Below are 21100 nucleotides of genomic sequence, written 5' to 3' on the forward strand. Positions count from 1 at the left end.
TGCCATTAAACCATTGCAGAAGAAGAGAGCGCAACAAGATGACGTAATTAAATGAGCACCAGTCAAAGCTCAAGCGGTGAAAAACAATGTAGAAAAGGTGATGGTAATATAGCGTTTATGTTTGTTTGATGTATTAATTAGAGGAACGTTAAGTCCCCTCATTGCTCCACACAAATCTGATGATTTTGTCTGCCACTGTTTTTCGTCTCTTCAGAGGAGCGGAGGCTTCAGTGGACGTTTAGGTCACATGCTTCATGTACATCATGATTTATGCGCTAAGTCTGTTTCATTGCACTTGGTCGCTTTTTATCGATACACCAACTTTTCCACCTCAGCCAAGCGTAAAAACTTTTTATGCAATATTTTGAGATTTTTTCGAATTTTCTATTTTAATCATGCATGTGCAACAACAAGCGTCATGGGCTGACTGTGTGCGCGTCTCCAAGCTCACCTGCTATTTTGGTTCATGTGTGTGCAGCAGCACAAAGGGCAAAAAAAAAAAAAAAAGGGCTGGGTGAAGGTGAATGTAGATCAGAGGGTGTGGTGATTAAAACACTCAGCCAGTCACGTCACTGGTCTCAGCGCTCTGAAACAGCTGAGCCAATCAGTGTCATATGATAACAACAGCTCAACAAATGAAGAAACGGCTTCTCCAGGAAATTACGTTGCTGCGGCACGGCATGAACACACAGCACCGCAAGTCTGTGTGGGTTTTTACTCTTCACAACAAATCATTTAAAAAAAAAAAAAAAAAGTTTGGTGAAGCTGTTTATATGGCCGCATCAATCTAGCACTATTTCAGTCATAATTCTACTGTATTTCATGTTGTAAATGACTACATCATATCTTTAAATGTGATACAGTAGTGTTTGCTTCGTACTGCATTTCAAGAATAAAACATGAACCGCTGAATTTAAAAAATACAAAAGTTGGAAAAGAAGGCTGTGACGCACACGATTTAATGAGCCCCGGTAGTTCGATGTCTCCCTCATTAACAGGCGGAATGTGTAGCAGCTTGCTGTCCTTTGCGCGTGATTTTAATGAAGGTAAACACATCGAACCTTCTTGCGCAATAGCACTATGCTCTGACGCGGCACTTCTTAAATCGGAGGCTGCAGATTTATCAACATATATGTCCCGCTGCCTTCAGCTGGCTGCAGATACCATAAGAATCATTCCTATTCATTTATAGATCAATGCAGACGGATTTACTGCTCTTCCTGCAATTTCTCCAAAAATACCAACAGCTGAGTGTAATGTAAAAGGTGTCGTAGTGATGAACTCAGAATAGAAATGTTATTTTTATTGTTATTGGACTAACATTCATCTGGTGGACACAAATGTTGCTCCGTAACTGCTAAAATTGCCCGTGGGCAACATTCCCCATAACAACCTAAGGGGATCATTTGTCAGTGTTGTATTTACATCGCTGAATGCAGCTTTAAGGTGTCTAATGTTTCAGTTTTTTGTAGTTCAGGTTAATTCGAGTTTACCCATGTATGTATTTGTGGGTCAGCGTGTACAACCTAATAAATACTTGTAGTTGAAAATTTCTGTTAGGTTCCTTTTAAGGATATTTTTATATATACTGTAAATTAATACTTTTTTCTGAAAATTGGCTTTTGTTCATATTTCTTGTAGTTTATGAAAGGATGATGACTGAAGGATGAATGAAGATTATAGTTTACTCATGTTTTTATTTACCACTGCAACACTGAATATGTTTATTCTGCATAACTGCTGTCTTCCCAGTTTTATCATTCAGTATTATATCTAATTTTCTGTTTTAGTACTTTACAAAAAGGAATTCCATTCAGGTGTATATTACGCAAGGTTTGCTCCTCTGTTGTAAATTATATACCCTATTTATACTGCACTTATCCTTTAAAGATCACTTTACAGTGTTGCTGTTGGTCTTGAAGGTCATGTTGTGTGTTGTTTCAGATGAGAGTGGCCTCCTGGTGCACTGCATATCAGGCTGGGACCGGACGCCTCTGTTTGTGTCCCTCCTCAGGCTCTCTCTGTGGGCAGTAAGTTCTTACTTTTTCTTCTCTTTCTGTCTTTTCATCTTCTTTATTCTCCCCTGGTGTCTCTCCACATGGCACTCAGTCACCCGACAGCTCATTTGGCCCCTCCAACATTCATTAGTGACTTTGGTAATCCCATACTGAATCCATCTGCCTTGGCCCCATCACTCCTCCTCATTCATACTCCTCCACATAAAACTAATTTACCATTTCAAATACGCATTTTAATTAGTTTCTTCTGTATTGACTGCCTTTATTAAAAATAGAACCCTTATGTTATAAATATGTAATCTTTTTCTCAAGACTTGGTTTATACTGGAAGCTTCTCCTGAAGCCACAGATCACACATCCAACCAGAAATCCAGTTTAGGTGTGCTGAGCTACATGACATCTTGTAGATGATTGGCCCATGGTATTGTATTTAACATGGGATGTTTGAGATGTTTGACTTGCTCTTGTCATACATTTTTCCCAGGATGGTGCGGTGCACGCCAGCCTGGAGCCGGCCGAGATCCTGTATCTGACCATCGCTTACGACTGGTTCCTCTTCGGGTAAAAATAATCATTTACATCATCGCTATCATAATTTCATGACTACACTGAGCCATAACTCACAGCGCATTATCCGGCACAAATAATTTAGAGATGCATTTGCAAGTTCTTGGCGACATCTGGTTTGAGAGGCACCATGTTTGGTCGGCGACGCATAATAGAAAAGTGACTGATTAATGAAGCACAGGGAGCAGTGGGAGGAGGAGGCCAGGGCAACATGAGACTGATAGTACGGCTCTGGCTTTGCTCTTGACCACGTCTTTTATCCTCCCACTCTCCACATTTTCTCTCTCTGTCACGCACACACTCTCTCTCTCTCGGGGTTCTCCTTTCATAATTACCAGCACAATCTCTCCAATTTGAGCTCATCAGAGGCAGTCTCGTAAAAAGCCCCTTCACTGCCAGCTAGCCCATGTAATTATACATCAGCAGGCTTGCCCAAGCCCTCGGGATATTGGCCAAGGTGTGTGTGTGTGTGTGGGTGAGAGAGTTGGATAAAGCAGAGACCCAGAGGGAGTGCCTAAAAGTGTGGTAGCTGCTGCACTTTACCTCATCACTCATAACTGAATCATATTTGGACTCCAGGTTATTTGTGGAGTAATCTATTGATGTCTGTACTCTTTCATGGCCATAAACATTGTCAGCAGCACCTGTAATACCTGTAATCACTGTTACAAAATCCCTGTCAAGAGAGTATAGTAGATTCTGCACCAGTCCTCGTGTACTTTCAGGAACTATTCATTTTTTTTAATAGTAGTCTTGATATGTTAAAGGGAAACAATAAAAAACAAATCATGGTTTTATAATATCCATAATGATCCTCAGTGAAGTCCTTGACTTGTGCTTTGATCGGCTGAGTTAAAGGGTCAGTTCACCCTAATTCCAATAAAACCCTTTTCTCACTTAGCCCTAGTGATGTCTAGCAACAGTGAACAGTTTTCACACTTCTCTAAAACTTTCACAATACTTGCACTCATTCTATTTAGTATTAATATCAAAAATGTTATTGGACAACATGGGATTTTGTTGAGTAGTTTTTTTTTGTTTGTTTTTTTACATAAATAAGTGGCAACTGGCATGTAATGCAGTAAATTTTTCTGTATCCATTTCCAGTCACATGTTGCCAGATCGACTCTCCAAGGGGGAGGAGGTAAGTTTATCTCCAAATGAAGTTAATTTGTTCTATGATTTGTATATGAACATATACTTGTTGCTGACATGGTGTGTGTGTGTGTGTGTGTGTGTGTGTGTGTGTGATGTACTACTCTGTGTAACTTTGTATTATGTGCCTTTGTCTAGTGCAGTTCTATCACTGTGTGGATGTTTTAATTGTGACCTGCCAAGGGACTGCAGATGAAAATTAGCTTTAAGCTAACTCTGGTACAATACATAAAATGGTAACATTTATGTTTAATATTGTACATGGTCCCTTTACAAATAAAATAAAAAAATAAAGATAAAATGATGATGATGATTGGATTTAAACAAAAAAGCCCAGTTTTTTTTATTTGGTTGTGAAAACTCAGAAATTCCCTGCGCCATGTCGAGATACTTTAAGTAGAACAGATACATCAGCATGGCTATTATTATCAGTCGATTTGAGCCTATCACAGATATTGTATATCAGTCTTGGCGTACATGTCGACGAGACATTTCAGTACAGAAATTCGCCATCACATATGACATCATTTGTAGTTTGTCCACCACAGAGCACTGACGAGTTTATTTATCAAATGTAAAATGTCCTGCTCATACATTTCGTGGTCACAAATCTTAAAGAAATTATTTAGGGGGTTGTGTGTTTATGTACATTAATGAAAATCAATATATTGTTCATCTTAAATATCAATATATGGTATTGGCCTCAAATCTAGTATCAGTGCAGGCACACTAGAGGTTAATTGGAGAAAAGTTGTCAGTGATCTGAATCATCACCATTAGCATCACGTTTTGGTGTCAGTCGTTGAGAATCAAAGAGAGAGGGCTTCTTAATTAAACAGCTATTTTACACCAGCAGTCAATAATAACAGTTCTGTTCTACTGAGAGAGGTCTCAGTAGAACAGAATTAAATACAGTCACAGTTCCTTTAGGCTCACTTTTTTGTACCTGCTGGTAATAGCTGGCTGTAGTGTGTTGCTCTTTTCACAGACTACTGTTTCATGTGTCATGAGTATGTATTAGGACACCTACTCGGCTGTTGTCTTGATCTAAAAGTGATTTATGTTTGATTGCTGTGTTTGCCTTCTGATCAAAATGTTTTTTCTCCCTCAGATTTTCTTTTTTTGCTTCAATTTTTTGAAGCACATTGTCTCAGAGAAGTTCTCTGCTGTTAAGAAACAGAGGTGTGTTCCTCCGTTTATGTTCTTTCTTTCCTTCCTTGTGAAGCTTTTCCTTTGACACAAAATATTTGTTATAAAGCTATAGTTAGCTATAGTTATCTGTTGCTAAAGGCTTATAGTAACACTCATACAGTTAGTAAACAACTAACTCAGTGAATAACCACTATCTGAAGGCAAATTTTAACTGTGTGAAATTTCCAGTATCTAATATTCTTTCTTGTTCTTTCTGTTTTTCATTAAATGTATTTCATCATCATTTTTGTTTCTTTCAGAAGGAAGAACTCCCACTTCAAAGACAGTGATTTCACTGTGGAAGACCTCTGCCAGTTAAGTAAGTCAGTGTGTCTCATACATTCCTCTTGTCACACAGGCCTGTTTAAAGGGCACCATTGATGGATGTAGCTCATTTAAAGCACAAATTAACTTTATTTAGTTTGTTATTATTATTCTTATTCTTATTATGTTTAATTAGAGAAGTGCTAGTACTATTGTTCTGTCAACTACCTGTTGGTGTCACTGTACAGAAAATTACATTTCACCTGGGGTTTCTTGTTGTCAGGTTTTGTTCCAGTCGGTAAAAACTCTTCTAACTCCACTTTTATAATTTGCAATGGGGAAAAAACCCTTAACCATATCTGAACTTTTTGAAACAGCTGTTTATGGTTTCTGAAGGTTTTTTTTCTGAGTGTACTTTATTGCAAAGGGCTATTTTGCAATACTACATTGATTTTTAAAGAACTATGTATAATTCATTAGGATATATCCTAAATACAGGTCGAAAAGTTTTTTTTTGTTTTTGTTTATTCTCATAAAAACATTCAGTGAATTTTAATGGAAAATATTAAATTAGGATGCTTCATGGAACTGCGTACTGGTGCCCAGGTACTATCATAACAGTGACTGTGGGAATCATGTAACAATTATAATAATTGTTACATATAATTATAAAACAATTAAATATTCCCCATGTTTTCCTTTTGAGCTCCATTCATGTGTTAATAGTCATCTGTGTAGGAAAAGTGTTAAATGTGTCATTATTTAATACCTCAGACCAATGTTTTTTGGTGACGTACTTGTAGCAGCATTGGGAGCTCCTGCCACTTGCCTCGGGACAAATGCAGTGAGGAATAACAATGGTTCTGAGTGCTGCGAGCACAGACTGTGTTGGGGCAGAGACAAAGCACTGAGACTGTGGATGATAACACAGCGCTTTCATCTCTTTATAAAATTGCATGGCTTGAATCCAAAACATCTTGCATCAGTCTGCAGACTTTTAACTTTCAGTAGTCTTGCATTTGCATCAGTATACTGCTTTATGTCATAGTTTATCAATTTCACAGGTATAAATAGCTTCTTATTACTTCTGGTATGTACCAGGATTTTGCTGTAATGGCTATTCATTATTCAATGTGCTCACACATTATTGTCAGAGTAGTGCCAAAAAGATTCTTTCATCGAGGTTTTTCTACTTGTCATGTTGAATAGTGAAACCATTTTTAAAATCTGTTCAATAGATTTATTTTATGTAGCTAAGTTTTAAATGTTAAAGTTTTTTTTTAATTTATAGACACTTCTGGCACAACTGGGGGAGGAAAAGGAAGAAAATATCTGCTGACAAAAATGTTCAGAATGTGTGTCTAAAGACTCTAATACTGCACAGGAGTGCAAAGTAAAGCTTTTTCACAGCAGACATTTTGACATGTCATAACAGGAAAAGCATAGGTGTAATTAATAACAATAACAATGGCTCAGTTACATTAAGTGTCCCAATAAGTAGGCCTGCCACGATAACTACTTTTGTTGGACGATATATTGTCCCAGCAATAATTGCAATAAAAGATATTGTCAGAAGTGCATTTTCATCCCATTCCATTGCATTCATTTGCAGAAAGCATAGGGGTTATGTTGGTTGCAGCAAGAGAGAGATAGAGAAATCTTTAGCCAAATAATCTCAAACTCACCACAGGGACATTGTATATTAGAAGTAAAAAAGTATGATTTTTTTTTTTTTAAATCTACAAAGGGAGGGAGAAGATCAAACAAACTCTTTAAATATTTACAAGATCCCAATTTCACTTCTGAATGCAGATTACAAGATTTTGGCTAAACCGTTAGCTACCAGACTTGAAAACTCTTTGCACCAGATAATTTGCCTGATCAGACTGGCTTTGTCAGGAACAGACACTCCTTTTTTAAAATCAGGTGCCTTTTTAATATACTGTACTCGCCTCAGTCTGACATTCCGGAGGTGGTGGTCTCACTTTGACCGAGCTGAGTGGGACTATCTCATTTGTGCCCTGAAGAAATTTGGATTTTGTCCTGAATTTGTCACATGGATAAAAACTTTATATGCTGCCCCCAAAGCTTCTGTGAGAACCAACAATATCTCTCCTGACTATTTCTCGTTACAGCGAGGTACCTGAGGGATGCCCGCTGTCATGACATCGCCATAGAGCCCCTAGCTACTGCTCTACGAGGAAATAAGGCAGTGCAAGACATAATCCATAGGGGTCTTGAACAGAAAGTTTCCCTATATGCTGATGACCTTCTCCTGTTAGCTAACCCTCTGGTCTCAAGTTGTCCCATGCCATATCAGTGTTGAAGTCCTTTGGTGCCTTTTCGGGGCACAAACTCAACCTCTCTGAAAGTGAATTCTTCCCTTTGAACTCAGCAGCCTTAAACTCCCAATACTCAAATTTCCAACTCAAAATAGTCTATACTCGATTCAAATACTCCAGTGATTTATTCAAATCTAATCTTAGTCCATTCCTCGATCGAATCAAGCCTTTGCTCTCAGGCTGGAAATCTCTTCCACTCTCTTTGATCGGACAAACTAATGTTATAAAAATTAACGTCCTTCCTAATTTTTTTTATTTATTTTAATGTTTGTCGATATTCATCCTCAAGTCCTTCTTCATGATTTTGGATAGGACTATTTCATCTTTTCTTTGGAACAGTGACTCAAAACAGATAAACAGAAAACACCTCCAGAAGACCCAAAAAGTTGGTGGACTAGCGTTACCCAATTTTCAGTCTTACTGTTGGGCTGCCAACTTTAGAAACCGTTTGTACTGGGTGCAGCATGACTTCGAGGCGGCCTCTAGCAAACCTGCTCCTTTGTCCTCTCTTTTGTGTTCCCTTCCTAAACTACTCAGACTAATAACCCTATTGTAAAATGCTCTTTGAGAATTTGGTCAGTTTCATTCTTTACTGGAGCTAAAAGATCTCTCTATGGCCACACCAATTTCATGTGATATACTATTCCCACCCTCTTTTTCAGGATGGGGCCTTCAAATCCTGGAAAACGCTGGGTTTGATTAAAATTAAAAATGTATATATAAATGATACCTTTGCATCAGTTAACCAACTTCAGGAAAAATTAAACCTTCCCAACTCGATCCGAAGCTTTATTCCGAAACACTCACCTTGTTGTCCTTCTACTACACCCACAACTATTCTTGAAAATATTTTAGACCAACATACAATGATAAAAGGTGCCATCTCTAGAATTTACATCATCAACACAAAACAGGCCCCTCCTTCAGTGCCCTTAAAGTGTCTTTGGGAGAATGACCTAAACATGTCATTGACTGAAGAGGTCTGGAACACAATCCTGAGTAGAATTCACTCCTCCTCTGTAAATTCCAGGCATCGTCTTATTCAATTTAAAATTGTACATCGGACCTACTGGTCTGAGCAAAATCTTCCCAGACTTGGATCCAGCCTGTCCTTGTTGTACAGTAGATCCAGCCTCACTCTTTCAGTCTTTCTGGTCCGGTCCTACACTGGATCAGTTTTGGGGGGAAATCTTCAAATGTTTTTCAGATATTTTCCACACTCCTTTAAATCCTAATCCCTTGATGGCTTTGTTTGGCATCCGTCCGAAAAATATTAAATTACCAACTCTACAGAACCAAACTCACCACTCTTAGCGCGACGATTTGCTGAATTGACAATTTTGTTGAATTGGAAGTTGGCCCTTCTACTACCGTACCGTCAATGGGATGTTTTATATAACCTTAAATTGGAAAAAATTTAATTCACCACTAGACATAAGCCTGCACTTTTTGATAAAGCACAGAACCCTTTTTTACAATACTTTAAGGAGAGAAGTATTTCCTAACTACTATGTATTTGTTTTCCTCATTTTTTTCTTCTTGTTTCTGTTTAGGTTTTGTTACTGTAATTTGTCTTTTGTTCCATTTATATTTTTGTTTCTTAACCTTTTTTATTTTATACCAAATTGCATTACCTTTACTCCTCTCTCCTTTGTTTATATATCACAATTTTATATATTGATGTAGCCTGAGGCCTGAAACTGTAATATGTTTGAAAAACAATAAACAAACAAACACTTTTTTTTATTTTTACAAGATCAAATGATCTATTTACATATTTACAAGCTATAGGAACACTCACATGGCGCAAGAGGAGAGACAAGACCCCGGCACTGCTGGCAGAAGAGACGAGGACTGAGATTACTGAGCATCATGCATGGGAATGAATGACAATATAATATATGATGGTCTGAATAGGTCGCAAAATTAGTCACTTGTCACTTTTTAGAAATAAAGATGCAGGTCTGAAAAGTTGCTAAATCTAGCGAGAAAGTGGGCAAGTTGGTAACACTGTGTGTGTGTGTGTGGAGAGAGGAGCTGCCTGAGCCCCACCCATGGTGAAACTCCACATAGAGAGCAGACGACGAGAGGACAGAAGCAGCGCGACCAGAAATGACCGCAAAGTTCTCAGCATAGTTTTTTCTGTTCATTCGGCATAGACGCTGTGAAATAATGCTTAAGCACTGCGCCCCAAGTCTTATAATGGCAGGGAAAACCCGGCTGTTTATTCTGACATCATGTTGGCTAAAATGTTGGTGATATTCTTATGTAAACAAACAGGCATGTAAACACAACGGGCAATATCGAGGTCAGCAAAAATGGTAGAGGTCATGTCCGTATATCGAACAATAAGTCAATAACGTAATTACGCGACCGGTCTACCAGTAAGGTATTCTAGCACGAACAATACCAGGACCTCCATCATTAATGTTATTAAATAGACAGCCAGTCATGACGCCACTTCCTGTCTAGCCTCTGTTCCTCTAGGTTCTGTAACTCAATGCCGTCTTTCGTTCAACATTTCTTTCATGTTTTCATGAAAAAATGAATTATGATCTACAGCACTACAGCAGTTGCTATAAGAAATTGAAACAATGCTTCCTATGTTAGCACAGAAAAAACTACAGCTCCCATGTAAAAACTACAAGCATGGCAGCAGGGGTACTTACATCATAGTAACTTTGTTTCAACCATATCCATTAATGCTCTCTTAAAAAGTAATTTTTGAATGATGTTTTCTTACTTCTGGAACAGAACTCAGAAGTTCCGGTTTCACTTCAACTCTCTATACTGTACACATGTGCGTTTCCCGCTATGATTTGTCAATGTCTGCTGTGAAAAAGGTCTATGGAGTTAGGAACCTGAACTAACAGCACTGCTGTGTGTTTGGTTTCAGAGTTGAGAGATCGCGGCAGTGTGACCAGTCTGAGCAGCGAGTTTTCCCTCATCACTGAGGAGACGGGCGTCCCCTCCAGCCTCACACACGACACTGTGGACCTGTTCTCCAGCCAACCCCAGGCCTCCAGCTGGTCAGTATCACACACACAGGCTCACAAAATTCAGGGATTAATTTATTTTTAAATATTTTTTAATTGTATGTTTTGGAATGTTGATAGATATACCTTTTCAAGTTTACCATTCAAATTTTGTCAGTATGTTTATCTCAGTGTTGAGGCTGAAAACAGCACTTCACAGGCTTTGACACTCTCAGTAAGTGTGAGGGTTCAGGGCTGTCACACTGTGAAATCAACAAGTGATTGAGGGCTCTCTGGTGGACTTTTTGAGCCACAACTTTGCAGAATTTACTCAAGGGAACAACCCACAGTGCATTGCATTGTGAAGTTAAAAGGGTGATGACAGTGGAATTCCACATCAGAAACAAAGAAAAAGAAACAAAACAGGGAAGGAATCTGCAAGTACAATTTTTTTTTTTTTACAGGGAGCAAATAACAAACTCCAGTTCATTAAATTACATACAGTATGAATTAATACTGTTCTTCACCGCTCAGATACTTACAGTGATGATACAGATGATGTCAAATAAAGTCTGTGAGGGTTCAGTGCTTAGGGCTTATGGGGGACATTGGAAGTGGGCATTTTATCCTGAGTCTCGATGATTGTGAGGTTAATAGTAAAAATACACTGTTTACGTTGCAAAATCAACCTGGAATGTGCGTGTGTGCTTGCTTGTACTTGACTTTCCAACATAGGGTGTTTCCAGATGACATTTTATTGCAAAATGAGCCAGGTAAAACAACATTTTTCCAGAGCTCTCTGTATCCGGACCCCCTCTGTACCAAACGCAGTGGTCTCATTTAAATTAATGACTGTCCTATGTTTTTTTTCATGCAGCACTAATGTCCGTCTTAACAGGGCCTTAGCCCCAGAGTTTGACTGACTATGGTCCTCCTCCTCTGGGATTGTTGATGTATTCTTTCTCTCCTCAGGAGAAAAGCTACCACCTCCTCTCCTCAGATGGTTGTTTGGAATAAACAGAACCCTCTGGACGAGCACCTCTCCCATCCACTCAACGAGGCCAGGTCTTCCAGCTCGTCCTCCTCCAACCAATCAGAACACGGCGCTACACGCACTGGCAGCAGCCCGTTGGCTGTCCCTGGGAGAAGGTGAGTGAGTTGATGCAACTCCATCAGCCATTCCAAGTCCCTCTTACTTTTATACACACAGTTAACTTCAGTAATGTAAATTTTGGATGATCACCGGGGGCACAGTGCTTTAGCTCTGGAGCTTCTTCATCTTACTCACTTAGCCTGTGGCCTAAAACTGCAGCTCATGCATGGGCAATGAGAAAGTCTCAAAATTCCTCCGGTGCTCAGCACTGACACTGAATATGAAACAAATATTTTACTGTGTTCACATTATGTGTGTATGAATTATCCCAGCAATTACTGAAATAAGATGAAGACCTTCTTGCATTATTAAACCATACATTAGGACTAATAAACTGTGACTGTTCAGTGTGCAGTTGTTGCAGTAGTCCAAACACATCCACGCAGGTGTTTCCACTTCAGTTAATCAGATCAGAACTGTGTGGGAGTGCACAGCTGTGCTTGATTGACATCTGCAGGTGATGTTTTTTGCCTGACCATCTTAGGGAAAATGTCTCTCTTACAGTACCTTCATGTTGCTGTGTTTAGTCAGTCAGGGCTTAAAGAAGAGTTCTCTCCTCCAATCAATTTTTAATTTTTTTTACTGATATCAACACAGATCACTCCAGCATGCTGAGCTAAAAATTCCCCAGGCTACCAAAATATTACTGGCTGTGTTCCGTACCTAAAGAGTTGGTTTTTATGTAATGATACCAATAATCAAGAAGCAATTCAAGGTAACATGCTGCTTTGACACTGATATTGTATAGTCCATCAAAGACAGTGAAAATGTTACAGCCATTGCAATATACAAGCATTGCTATTTGGTCTTATAAACACTTTAATCAGCCTGTTTTTCAAATATTCAGTTTGTGAGTCAAAACGCCAAGAATTTGATAAAAAGAAAAACCTAAAGTTGACATTTCCAGAAACAGAAGATGTGATAAAGGCTGATGGAAACATACTGTATAGCATAAAAAGAGTGGGGTTATCTGGGTTGTACATCCCAACTCAGTCTTTGTGACGGATAATTTAAAGCCAGCTAAATATGAGTGTTAAGATTAGTAGACGGTGTGGAGATTTATCTCCTCACCTTCCCACCTTCCTTGCTTGCTTGCATGGTAACAACTAACTGACAGGTAGACAAAATTAAAGACAGGTAGGGTCCCGTCTGTTGTGCTTTTTCTTTCTTTCTTTGTCTGTCATTTTGTCTTTAATTCTTTGACATCTCTTCACTGTTTTTTATCTCTCAGGTTAGCGGCAGACTACACTCGGTCAGGTTCCTCCCTCTCTACAGAGTACGGGAGTTGGCAGATAGTTTCGGGCTGTGGCAGCATCCATGACCACGCTCACTTTGCTCCACCTCTGGCCTCAGCCTCCTCCACCTCGTCTGCTGTTGCTGCTGCCTACGATTCCCCCCTGCCCTTCAGTTTTCAGGATGAAGGACCCAGTGGACGAATGTAAGTAACACTGTCCAACCCCTCCACCATTTTCCCTTTTGTCAGGCTTTCTGTTGGAACTCAGTTAAAGTTTCCATAAATGGTGCAAGTGTCAATGTCATAATCAGATTAGCAAAGTCTGGATGATGGATTTGCTTTCCATAGAGCATCGGCTAGCATATATGTGTACTGTAACCTAACTGGACAAATGTCTTTGACGTTTTAGCCATGCTAGCGGCATGGATTAAGGGATGGTTCAAATGTCAGTTGGTCAACCACTTTCGTCCATCAGATTTAGTGCAGACATTTATGTTCCCCAGAGGATGAATCCTAATGACTTCGGTGAGTGCTAATTAGCAAATGTTAGCATACTAACTTAAGATGGCGACCATGTATTACTTGCTTTACATCAGCATGTTGATTGTCTCAAGTACAGCCTCACAGAGCCCATCCTAATGTCCACTGGACCCAGCTCTGTTATGGTTCCAATGTCCACTGGAAGAGTATTTAAAGCAGTCTGTTCTTCAGCAGCTACATTTCCAGTATAGTCTAGAGTTATTTTTCATATTTTACAAACATTTTGAATACAAGTGTGCAGCTCATTAAGATGTAACAGAGGCTTTGTGTCTGTGCTTAACATTACTGTACTACTACACGCTTGTATGTATATATCCTGAATAGAGTAAATTAAACCCGTTAAATTTAAATACGCATTTTTATCTCTCTGTTTTGGCTCTCACACTGTGTCAGAGATTTTCTCACCCCAAAACAGAGCTTTTCTAAAATGGCCTTCAGAGTGGATTCATCTAAAAACACCTGACTGGTATTTTAGTGCATATGGGGAAAACTGAGCTTTTTCAAAACGGCGAAGTAAGCTTGCCCAGTCACAGTCAGAGGCTGTGTGACAGTAAAATTAAGAAGTCAACCTTTTGTTGCCTCTAATTTTCTGTGATTACTCTCTTTAAATGTCATTATAGCCAATCACAAGTCACAGTTGCCAGACAATGACATGATCATAAAATCATGATTCTGTCAGCAGTGCAGCAGCTTGGGAATGACTGCCTGGTTAACAAGTATACGAGCCGTGATGAAATTACTATTTTATACTTGTTCAGTTGTCTGACAAGAGAAACAGAAAAAAATGTGTAAATGAGAAGAACTATATCATGATTGCATGCATACTGATCAACAATCATGTTTTGTGTTACACTGATGGTACTTGCATGTGTGCAGTATCGGCATGTATGTTGGCCTACAAGTAACAAAATACTGCAGTACAAAATGCCAAATAAATGTTTTAAGGAAACTTAAAAAGAGTGTTTGTTCAACATAGAGCATTGACAGGGTGCTTTTTCAACTGCATATCGTCCCGCTCAGTACATGTCTTAGTATGTCTTATCCTCTCAGTATTCTTCAAAAAACAAATGTAAGAGAAACGTTTGTGTATGTGTTCATGTAAAAAAAAAAAAAAATATCGGTCAGCAGATATGGTTTCCTGTCAGAGAACCTACAGTTATTCTCTCTGCTCTCTGTTCCCCCACTGAACCAAGCGATAGACGAGGAGGAGAATCAAGGGAGATTAATTTTCCACTGGTTCTCCCTCTGACATCCTCCTACTCTCAGCTCCCAGCAGGGGGGACATTTTAATTTCTGCTTGATCTGACTGCCAAATTGAGTGTGTCTCACCAGCATCACTTGCAGTTGGAAAAGGCAAATAACATCTATTCATCTTTATTCGGAGGAAATGAGAGGAACTAGGAAGAAGGGAGAGAAGCAGAGAGATGGTGATGATGAGTGTGTGAGCTCTGTGATGGTTAATTCAGGAGTACATTGTGGCCCAAGTGGGGTTGATCCAAACTGCCTCTGCGTGCGTCATTCTGTTCTTCTCTTCTGATTTCTTGGCAGACTTTTTTTCCCCTTCTGTTTCTTATTATTTATATAGCACTTTAAAAATAGGATTTCCCTCCCTAACCTTTTACTTCCTCTCTCCTCTCCAGGTGTCCCTTCCCCTCTGAGCGTCAGGCCCGTCTGGAGGCAGTGCGGGAAGTCTTCCTGGCGGCCTACAGCTCCACTGTGGGCCTCAAGTCCTCGGTGCCCAGCCCCTCTGGCGCCATCTCCGGTCTGCTGGAGCAGTTCGCCCGCGGGGTCGGCCTCCGGGGCACCAACGCCATCGTCTGAACCCTCTCAATGTGACTTCAGGCACTCCTTCTGCTTCCATTGATCCATCCACAGTCGATTCAACATGTCTGGACTCAGTACAATAAAGTGCCAAACATCTCTGCTCAATTCAGGGGTGAAGCATTTATGTTTTTTCTTGAATTTGCTTTGATTTTGTTTTCACACCTTACGCGCCCAAATTTTTTCTGTGCTGCTCCAACTTTTCTCTGGAATTTTTATCATCCATGTTGAGTTCATCTGTCACATTCAGGGAGGGAAATGGTTTCAGCCACAGTATCAAAAAGGGATAGTGAAATGTAAATGGCTGAGAACATGGGGTCTGTACCTGCTACAGACAGAATATCAAGAATCCTTCCTTCCTCTGTTCTTCCTTAATCTGTTCATAGTTTTTAAAAATCCCTGAAGAGTCCTTTGCAGTGACCATCCCATGTACAGGAAGCGATATGTTTTTAGTTCTCTTGTTTTGTGCTGCCATTCTTAATTGATCCAAACAGAGGAAAGTTCTTTTGTTCAGGTGGATTTTGAAGAAGAGATCAATACAGCACACGCAGGTTCTAACAGAAATGACACCAAGCTTTTTTCGATTTCTAATTTGGCACAGTGGGTTGAAATCAGAATATCTAATCAGTTTTAGAGCTTGCTTTGGGGTCTAGACTTAAAGGAGAAGGTTGATATTTCAAGTCTGTCTTAATGTAAAACTCACATGCCATATGAAAGTTGAAAGACTTACTGGCTGCTGTAATAATTCCTTCTGTCCATGCTGGCAGTGAAGCGATCCCTTCGTAGCGCGACTACACTACAGTCCTTGTTCAGCCAAAGCTATTATGAGGCTTCAGCAGTTTGAGTTAGTGCCAGTGTTTTGTCCTGGTGTTATATCATATTCTGTGACCTGTCAGATTCTGTGACTTGATTAGGAATTTCAGTCTTGGCAAGATCCCTTTGGAGTTAAGGATTCACTATGCATGAAACAAACTAGTTCATACGACATGTCTGACCACGTCTAAAGGCAAAAGTGCTTATACCTGTTCTGAAAGACCACATTTGAAGTGCTGCGAAAAAGCCTGCTGTCATAGAGTGGATTAGGGATAAGGGTGCGCACTTTCAGACAGTTTCTTGTTGAAGGCATTCATGGTGTTGCGAGAGAAGTTCAAATCCTGCCTACTCTCTCACCTCCGCACACTTGGTCAGTCACTTTGTGAAGTGGACAGATTGTCGGTTTCGGAAAGTGACAGAAACTGCCAGATGCATCGCCCCATTTGCGCTGAAACCTTAAAGCCTTAGTGTGCTTCAACTCAAGTATGCACATTAGTTTGTACGAAGTGTTGTTCTAGCACGTCTAAAGGCAAAAATGTTTATAGCTGTTAAGAATGGTCACACCTGAAGGTTGGGCGAAAAGCCTGTCATCATAGAGAGGGGGTGAGACGGAACGAAATGTGACTTTTGGACCCTATTTCTTACAGTGCAGTTGTGCTACAAAGTTATCTCTTTACAGCCAGTATTACAGACAGAAGGGATGATTACAGCAACCAGCAACTCTTTCGGCATATATATATATGGCATGTGAGGAAGATAGTCTTGAAAAAAAATCTGATCCAATCCTTATACCTAGATAAGTTATATGTGATATTTTCTTCATCTTTATAAAATAGGTTTTGATGAATAAACATCTACAGGGACTGTTCCTGAATGGCCTCACATAGCAGTTTTTGAAAATCATATTCCAGGGGATGAAGCAACAAACAAATCCAAGCTATCTTTTCACCTCACCAATCTAATGTCTCCATATCCTCTACTTGAGTCCATATCCTGACATTTCTTCTTCTTCTTCAGTAGCACTGACATGGTAGCACAAGAGGCACTGAGCATTGTGGTAGCAAATCTGTGAACCGAATGCCTTTTCAATGTTCTTTCTCGCCAGACTCCAGGAAAGCGAGGTCCACGTGATTCCTGCCTATGCTGAGATTTCCGCCCAGCTATTATCACACAACTGTTGTTCAAAAACATGTGCGCCTTCTTTCAGGTCACACTTGGACAGACAATTCTACCTGGGCTACTCTTAGCTAGATTTATACTTTTAAAGTTAATTTTCTTGAGAGAATTCTGTAGCGAGATTTTATTTGAAACTAGCTTGTCGGTGTTGCCAAATGGTTTTGATGGCTGCTGTACCTCAGGACCTTTTGTTGTGCCTTTTTTATCTTCAGTAACACTGGATCAGAGCTCTACTTCTGGTCTAGTTTCAGGTGCATTTCTGTTTCTTAAATGGTTTTAAGAGCTTGTGGTGTTTGCAGCTGTTAATGAAAGTTCTGACTGTAGAGCATTAGCAGTGTTAGCTTTGCAATAAAGCTTTTGGAGTTTCCCCTTTATCACTCACTTGGTTGCAAGATTATAAGTCTTTTTTTGTTGTACAGTAACAAAGCTGTTGTGGACACCCCTGATAAGGTTGATGAGATGGGATTTCATTTGTCATTCACCCTAGATTAGTGAGAGATTTACATTTCTGCTTTTGAAAAAGACTGTAGCCGAAGAGGATTTTATTGATTTAAGTAATAATTCTAATTTTGTTAAATACATTTATTCACTTTCTTTCCTATAGTGAGATTGACACCAATATCATGTCTCTGTGTTCAGTACAGAGCTAGAGCTGGGACACGTTTAGCCTAGATTAGCATAAAGGCTAGGTGGAAATAGCTAGCATAGCTCTGTTTAAAGTTCAAAAACATGCATACCAACACCTTGAAAGCTCATTAATTAACATGTTATACCTAGTTTGTTGAAGCCATACGCAAACAGAAATGTAAAAATGACCATTTGACATTTTAGGGGAAGTTATGTGGTGTAACTATTTCTTGACCAACAACAGTTTATCTGTTAGCCCAGTAGTTCTGAGCAGCGTCTCTTTTTACATTTCTGTTTAAGAATGGGTTAAACAAACAACATACGTGTTGATCAGTCAGTTTTAGTGTTAGGTGTTATTTTTTTTTTCAGATTGGACGTAATCAGGTTAGCGGTTTCCCCCCTGTTTCTAGTCTTTATGCTAAGCTAGGCTAACCACGTCCTGACTCCAGCTCTGTACTTAATGCACAGACATGAAAGTGGTATCTCACTCTCAGGAAGAATTTGAATAAGCACATTTCCCAAAATATTCAAATGTGCTTTTAATTGGCAGAATTTGGTGTTCTGCTAGATTTAAAGCCAAATTCTGTTTGGTTTGTACCACAAAACACATTTGCTAATCTACTTTTAAGCCATTTGAATTTTCATCCCTTTTTCCTTGATGCAGTAAGGAATTTGTTAGTATTTGGTTCATATGACCGCATGTATCAGTTCTCTGCATGGGCTGTCTAAGTGGTATAATTTTGAAGTCAGACTTCAAGCATGGCCTCATCTCCCTGTCTTAAGCTTTCTTTTTAAGATTTTAAGATTTAAGTTCTTTCTAATTCAAAGTTTCAAATAATTTGTTTTTACTTTCTACTGTAGCTGTTAAGCAGCCAATCACAGGACACTGGCAAAAGCATTGTTGTCATTTTGAAATTGCTGAAAATAGTAATTGTAAGAAAATTCCTCATCCTTAGTTACATCAAATACCCCCCTAATAATTTTCTCACTCAATTTGTCACTTTTTTACTCACTGGTTTTACATCCTCCAAGTTTATCTCAATTGTGGCATATAATGGTTTTACTTGTTTTACAATTCATTTTTATTTTAGAATCTCTTTTTAAAATGCTGCATTGATGTTCTCTGTGTAAAGAGTTTTCTTTGTACAGTTGATGCATTTCTAAGTAATTCAACTTTGTGTTTTTTGTTTTCTTAATTGTTGGCAGGCGCCATTAAAGGTGAACTGAGCAGCAGGTGGCAATTGTGAATAAAGAAAAAAAAACATATTTGTGACTTATTTCTTTCTTGTTCAATGAATTTACTTGCTAGCAGATAATCTCAGTAGCTTTATACTTGTGCTTCTGATTTATTCATTATTATTCATGGTGAGATGTATTAACTATTTACACTACATAATCTACTTCCCTTAGCGGCTGAGCTGACATTAAGTGGTCTTTTTTAACACATATAAGAGCTCTAAGTACAGTTTGGCAAATGTGAATTTGGTGTCAAATGTAATGTGATTGCATAAAGCAGTTATATAACTGGATGTTTCAAATTCCCACTTTGTAGTTCTGATCAAATTCAAAGCAAGTTCAACTGTGTTAAAGGGACCGTTTGCCCCAAAATCAAAAATACATATTTATCCTCTTACCTGTAGTGCTATTTATCCATCTAGATTGTTTTGGTGCGAGTTTCCGAGTTTTGGAGATATCGGCCGTAGAGATGTCTGCCTTTTGTAATATAATGGAACTAAAGGGCACTCGGCTTGAGGTGCTCAAAGCACCAAAAAAAAGTACATTTGAAAATAGCAACCTTGTTGTGAACAAGGTCTGTGGATTATCTTGAGTAACCGAGTCATGATGTTGCTGTATGCTGTTGCACTCTCTGGCGGTGGTGTCAGAGAGGAGGATGCTGGCCAAACTACATGCCATCTTGGACAGTGTCTCCCACCCGCTCCATGACGTGCTGGTCAAGCAAAGGAGCACCTTCAGTGGAAGACTCATCCCACCAAAAAGCACCACAGAGCGCCACAGGAAGTCATTCCTGCCTGTGGCCATCAAACTCTTTAACTCCTCCCTCTATGACCTTGTATGTCTGTATGACCGTAGGTCACTAAACTGGGCATTGATCATTACATCTCTGCCATACTTGAATAATTGTGCAATATTCTGTGTACTACTCCCGTGCAATATTTAGTTTTCCCATGTTAGTTTTTCCTATTTATTGACATTATTATTATATACCTCCATTACTGCTGTGCAATATCTTAATAATCTCAATAAGCTACACTTAACTCGACAGTACATGCCCCACTGCTTATTACTTATTACTTATTTTATTACATTGTATTATTATACTGTATTATCATCATCAACCGGTAAACCCACTTGGTACTTCACACTTATTTTATTTTATACTTCTACCCACCTGGTACTTAATTTATTTTCTGACCTGTTTTTATAGTGTACTGTATTATATTTTTTGCTAGTATTTTCTCTTGTGTGCACTGACGTAAAGGCAAGCTACTGTAACAAAGAGTTTCCCTTCGGGGATCAATAAAGTCTTTCTGATTCTGATTCTGATGATTTCTGGAAACAAGGATGTTGCTGTTGTGTTTTTCAAATGTATTTTTTGCACAAAACAATAGATCAAAGTATCAAAGATACAGTGGTGCCCCCTTCCTGATTTCTTATTTTTTTGCATGTTTGTCACACTTAAATGTTTCAGATCATCAAACTAATTTAAACATTAGTCAAAGATAACACAAGTAAACACAAAATGCAGTTTTTAAATGAAGGTTGTTATTATTAAGGGAAAACAAAATCCAAACCTACATGGCCCTGTGTGAAATGGTGATTGCCCCCCCTGTTAAAACATAACTATGATTTATTACACCTGAGTTCAATTTCTCTAGCCACACCCAGGCCTGATTACTGCCACACCTGTTCTCAATCAAGAAATCACTTAAATAGGACCTGCCTGACAAAGTGAAGTAGATGAAAAGATCTTCAAAAACTAGACCTCATGCTGAGAGCCAAAGAAATTCAGGAACAAATGAGAAAGAAAGTAATTGAAATCTATCAGTCTGGAAAAAGTTATAAAGCCACACTATTATTACGTTATAAAGAACACTAAGGCTCGTCTCATTTTTGCCAGAAAACATCTTGATGATCCCCAAGACTTTTGGGAAAATACTCTGTGGACTGTCAAGACAAAAGTTGAACTTTTTGGAAGGTGAGTG

At 39.0% G+C, this 21100-nt stretch overlaps 1 protein-coding gene across 1 annotated transcript in view; it reads left to right on the forward strand.

Moving 5' to 3' along the window:
• Positions 1-19142, forward strand: part of mtmr14 (myotubularin related protein 14) — a 40131-nt gene extending 20989 nt beyond the window's left edge. Inside the window, exons 11-19 of the mRNA XM_044215556.1 lie at positions 1945-2030; positions 2503-2579; positions 3693-3729; positions 4852-4922; positions 5192-5250; positions 10434-10566; positions 11485-11661; positions 12897-13103; positions 15080-19142. Coding sequence (XP_044071491.1) covers positions 1945-2030; positions 2503-2579; positions 3693-3729; positions 4852-4922; positions 5192-5250; positions 10434-10566; positions 11485-11661; positions 12897-13103; positions 15080-15260 — 1028 coding nt within the window. The 3' untranslated portion in view covers positions 15261-19142. The remainder of the gene's footprint in view (positions 1-1944; positions 2031-2502; positions 2580-3692; positions 3730-4851; positions 4923-5191; positions 5251-10433; positions 10567-11484; positions 11662-12896; positions 13104-15079) is intronic.
• Positions 19143-21100: the final 1958 nt, after the last annotated feature.

The sequence above is a fragment of the Siniperca chuatsi genome, linkage group LG2 (genome assembly GCF_020085105.1).
Source record: "Siniperca chuatsi isolate FFG_IHB_CAS linkage group LG2, ASM2008510v1, whole genome shotgun sequence".
NCBI classification, from domain to species: Eukaryota; Metazoa; Chordata; class Actinopteri; order Centrarchiformes; family Sinipercidae; genus Siniperca; species Siniperca chuatsi.